At 40.2% G+C, this 5,532-nt stretch overlaps 1 protein-coding gene across 1 annotated transcript; it reads left to right on the plus strand.

Moving 5' to 3' along the window:
* Nucleotides 1-3,215: 3,215 nt before the first annotated feature.
* LOC311188433 (large ribosomal subunit protein eL29-like) lies at nt 3,216-3,713 on the plus strand (the record flags this gene model as incomplete). The annotated part of the gene is made up of 1 exon (XM_084259532.1): nt 3,216-3,713. One exon carries the CDS (start codon nt 3,216-3,218, stop codon nt 3,711-3,713), a length of 498 nt encoding a protein of 165 aa, XP_084115658.1.
* Between the last annotated feature and the right edge of the window lie 1,819 nt (nt 3,714-5,532).

Consider the following 5,532-nt stretch of genomic DNA (forward strand, 5'->3'; position numbering starts at 1 on the left):
CATGGACCCCTATCCAGATGCCAGCCGGCTGGCACCTCTTCACCTGCTCAACAACACTGCTCTGGATAGGAAAGCACTGCCTCGTCTTCAGCCGGCCACCTTGGGCCCCCGTTAGGCCAACCGATGCCCATTTCTCTTAAATGATTAGACCGAATAATGCCATTTTGAGACTCTGAAATGAAGTTAAAAAATATCATAGTGACAGAATATATCCCATGGCCCAAATTCAAGATTAACATGTATTTATTGACTTGACTAAGAAGTTAAGATAGAAAACAAAAAGTGAGTGGATTCTATTAGCCTGAAATCTGCTTCCAGCTTCACTCCTTTCTCATTCACCTGCACATTGAGGTCAAGCAGAGTGCAATATTGAAAGACTTTTTAGATGGAGAAGTAAGATTAGGGAATTATTCCCTTTGGTTCAGTGGGGGTTTAGGGTGGGAACAGGTTAGAGTATGGAGGGGTAGGAAGACAAATTAAAAAAAATTATTAAAATACTTGTCTTTCACTCATGAAATGAGCCACATAGTTCCTATTAATGTTTACATTTTAGTTCAGAAAGATGTAGACATTGCCTTTGATGAATTCTGGTTGCATTTAGTCATTTTGACCAACAGAATGCCTTCAAAGTAATACTAGGCAAACTGACTTGTTTTCCTTACACCCTGTGATGGGAATTCATGTAATCTTCACAATATGGTTTCAAAAGAATAAAGTAGTCCTCCCACACTAAGGAAGAATGTGTCAGGAAAAAACAAATGATATCAAATTTATTTAAATTTTATGTCAAAATTATTTAAATACTATGAAGGTTACTTGTTTACCAGTAACACCCAATCAAATCAAATAGGGGCTTTTCTGTTCCATATACTTCAGGTTTTCACAGTTCATCTCTTTGTTGTCTGCATGAAGATCTGAATGGGATGTTGAAAGTGCATCTATAGGAGAAGTGATAATATTGTGAAAAAGGAATGTTAACATTTATTAGGCTATGGGGTGGGGGGATGAGTCCCGAGAAACTTCTGAAGGAGGGAGAAGCAAAGGGAATAATTTTATTCTTGCCATGTACCAAGAGGTTGGCTGACATTGGGTGGAAGTTTTCTAAGATAGCAGGCAGAAGAAGCCCTCACGAGAGCAGCTTTATAGGAACCTTGTGTATGTCAGGGCATAGAGCTCCAGAAGTCTTGTGGGTTGAGCTGTCTCTCTACCCTGGAAGTCTACCAACATGGGAAAGTATTTTGGAGCATGTCTTTTATGACAGCATCACAGTTCTCAAGATACCCTACAAGGTCTAAGCCTGGAATGACTGGATATTTTTCTGCCTCCAGTTTGAGTCAACTGGAATATGCCTGGAGACCCCAAAGAAAGAATCTAGTTTTGCCTTTATAATCTATTCATTGCTTCATTTATTCAAATGAAGAAGGAGCCTAGGTTTTAGAGGTAGCTAGACCTGGTTCATATCCCATTACTAGCTGGCATCAGGAGAGTCACTGCCTTTCTAAGACTGTGGTTCTTCAAGTATAAAATGGAGATAATGATCACAATGTCTGTCTATGTACTGTAATCTCCATGAGGGCACAGCCCAAGTCTTTTTTCTGCTTGTTCCTGGCACTTAATACCATGTCTGACATATGTTAGCTATTATTATTATTGCCAGGTAGATAAATTATGTATAAAATTAAATTGGCAAAGACCTGAGAAAGGAGAGACTATTGCAAAATAATTTTAAACCCACTAACCAAGGATGAGGTGCTAAAGGATTTGAGAACCTCCTAATTGCCACCATTTTTGTGTTTCTTGGAATATCTCAGTTTGCAATAAAAAGCATAGCATTCTGCCCTACCCCTTATATGTATAGATAGAAGTCTTCTTCTTCTTCCTTCTTAATGGTGGAGGCAAAAGAATCATGATTTCAGATATAAATCATTGCACTTTGGTTGATTTTTTTCAATGGGCTTCCATTCCCTGAATTTAATTAATCCAAAGGAGGTCAAACTCAGTAGCACTTGGGTGGTGAACAACTGTTGAATTTATACTGGCACATGTGCTACACTTCCATTCTCTTGTCACATGGAGTTCTTAAATCCATGTTATTCCACTGGATTTGAAAATGATAGAACTGGAGGATTTTTATAAAGGGCAATGGAAAAAATAAATAAAATATAAAAATGGAAAGATCTGATCTTTGGTAATAAATGATTTTGTTTTCTGACGGGAAAAATAGATTTACTAAAGATGAATCACACTTCAGACATTTCTTACTCACTCTGAACAAAACCAAAGTAGAAATGTTAACAGGGAAGTCAATTTTCACTATTACTATGAACCAAGAAATGGTTTAAAAACAGTGGTTGGAGCATTGCTTTCACAGTTTCAGACATGGTAATTATGAAGAAAACAATGTCATTTGCTGCTATCACTCTAGAGTCTTATAGTTAATAGTATTTGTATAATTTTTGATTGTGAGCTCACTTATTTTGGGCTGAATGTACCAATTTATAAAGACCAAGTATACATTATGTTCTCTGTATTTAGTGATAAAATTGCTGAGCTACCATGTACCTGTTTAAAATTTGTACTTTGATATTATCTGAATGTTCTTCCCCAGGTAACTATGTTCCCTCATCTCCTTCAGGTCTATGCATAAGTGCCATCTTCTACCCTAGCTAAATCCTGCCACACCCTATCTTCTTTCTTTGCTTCCCTCCACCCCATAACATTTTGGCATCTCTTACATTAGACTTATTTATTTTTCTTGCTCTCCAAACTAGAATGTAAGCTTCATGAGGAAAGGAACTTTGTTTGCCTTGTATATTGCCATATGCCAATGTCTAGAATAGTGCCTGGTTTGCCAGACAAATATTTATTGAGTGGCTGACTGAATTTCACATGCCCTTGTGAATCACCAGTCAGTCTAACTGAATTAATCACACTTGAGAAGGAGAGAACCAGTTCTGGTTTTAACTTTCCCATTAATAAGTTCAAATATCCATTTTATTAGGGAATCTGGAGGTAAAACATATACACAGAATCAAATCCAAAAAAAAGAAAACCTGATGGATATAAGTTCATTTGCATTTTGTGTGGTGAGAAAAGCCAATACCTCTAGAAAGGTTTATCTTTAAAAGTCATGTTAAATAAGTAACAGTCAAAAGTAAGTTGAGCTTTCTCTTCCGGCTCAAGGCGCCTGGGGAGCCGCGGGCCTCGGTGCAGACATGGCCAAGTCCAAGAACCACACCACACACAACCAATCCCGAAAATGGCACAGAAATGGCATCAAGAAACCCCAATCCCAAAGATACGAATCTCTTAAAGGGGTAGATCCCAAGTTCCTAAGGAACATGCGCTTTGCCAAGAAGCATAACAAGAAGGGCTTGAAGAAGATGCAGGCCAACAATGCCAAGGCCATGAGTGCATGTGCTGAGGCTATCAAGGCCCTTGTAAAGACCAAGACGGTCAGGGCTAACATCCCAAAGGGCAGCAGCCGCAAGCTCAGCCGACTTGCCTACATCGCTCACCCCAAGCTTGGGAAACATGCACGTGCCCGCATCGCCAAGGGTCTCAGGCTTTCGCGGCCAAAGGGCAAGGCTCAAACCCAGGCCAAGGATGCGGCTGCAGCACAGGTCCCCAAAGGAACACAGGCTGCCAAAGGTACCCAGACCACCAAAGGTACCCAGGCCGCCAAAGGTGCCCAGGCCCCCGCAAAGCCTTAAGAATAGAGAACTCTGTCTGCCCGTGTAAGGACAGAAGGACTGATGTCACCCCTAGGCTGCTGTCTACAGGGCACTGGTGTCTTCCTGTGCTATTTGTACAAATAAATCTGAAGCAGAAAAAAAAAAAAGTAAGTTGATTTCCCACTGAAGTTCCTACATTTCCTCTTAAAGTTGTATTGACTATGTTTAAAAACTATGTTTTAAAGCCTAAGACTTCCAGAAATGTTGCTTTTGTAGTAAAAATCCCATCCTTCTACTGAACTGCTGCTCTTTTTTATGAAGTGATTTTTCTCCAGCAACTTTTCTATAAATGCCTTCTATAAATGATTGTGATTCAAAATGAGCACAGATATGGGACTGCTGGGGTCAGACAACTTCAACTTCTTCACCTGTTATACTATGCTATAACTGAATATTTGAATGGCTTGCAATAGTTTGGAAATAAAATAACCACAAAACCAAAACTGTATCATTTAGAACAAGCTGATAATTCAAATAAGACTTATTAATCAACACAAACACGCACACACACACGAGACCTGCCACCATCTGTGGGTAGGGGAAGGTCCTTGAACAAGGACACAAGGGCTGGTCTGGTAATTTGTGTAGTAAATTGTATTTATGTCAGTGCAATTTGTACTTTGAGAGTGGCCTGAGGCCAAATAGGTGTGCAATGAATTCATCTTGAGACTGTTTTGTTTGTTGTTGAAATGGAGCTCATTAAACTTAATAAAGGTAATGAACACTAGAAAAATATGAGCCTACATGTCTCCTCCAACTCCAAGAAAGACTGAACTCAACTCATTTCATGAGGTCATTGGGACAAATCAAATGAATTATAAAAGACAAAATTGGTTAAAATCAGCTCTTAAATGAATTTTCTCATAAGCCCTTCTTAGTGCAAACTTCATGTAATAGACCTCTCACCACATCCTAGTTACATAACGATGTGAACAGTATAATTGCCACAGCCAAAAGTCACTTTTTTCTTCAGTCTGATAACACAGATCAGTCTGATTCCTTTCAAAGCTGTATTCTTTCACCTCTCTCAGCTTGTCTGGATCACAGATAATAGATCAGTGAGAAAAATCAAAGAAACTTCTGGAGCTCTCATAATGGAGTCCTGACCACCATACTAGTTAGCAGCCAGTGATATGGTCTGGGAACCTTACAACCTTGTTTGATAAATTGGCTTTTCCTAATTCTATTTGTGTTTTCTAGACTGAGGCACTAACTCTTGACTTTTCAACAGTGGTGCTCAGAACTTTGGTTCTTCTGCAAGGAATCTGAGGAGGTGGGCGTTTCATCTTTCGCTGAGTTGGTGCCCCAAAGTAACGTGTGCTTTCCTGTTGAAGCACAGGAAAGGACAGGCTATTGTTCTGGGCAGAACACAGCACATTTTCTCACTGTATTCTATGTTCAGGGTGTGGACCCTGGACTCCACACTTGAAAAATGCTTGGCGGCCTCCCTGGTGGTGGAAGGGGTTAAGACGCAGCACTATGAAGCTATCCACAGCCACTGCAATACAAGTTCAATCCCTGGCCAGGGAGCTACCCACATGGCGCAGCAGACCTCTCCTGTCTCGCCCGCTGCTTCCCTCAGCAGTGTCTGTCAGTAGATCTGCCTGTTCTGCTCCCCACTCTGTCTCTGGTCAATCCTTTTACTGCCGCCCCACCCCCCACATCTTTGGCCTGCACCCTAGCTCTTGTATGCATAAATAAATACACCTTTAGAAAAAAAAAAAAGGAAAATGCTTGGGACGAAATATGGGTGAGCCAAGAGTATTTTGTCATTTCAAAGCTAATTTCATTAACGAGG

Source organism: Talpa europaea, assembly GCF_964194135.1.
Source record: "Talpa europaea genome assembly, chromosome: 1".
NCBI classification, from domain to species: domain Eukaryota; kingdom Metazoa; phylum Chordata; class Mammalia; order Eulipotyphla; family Talpidae; genus Talpa; species Talpa europaea.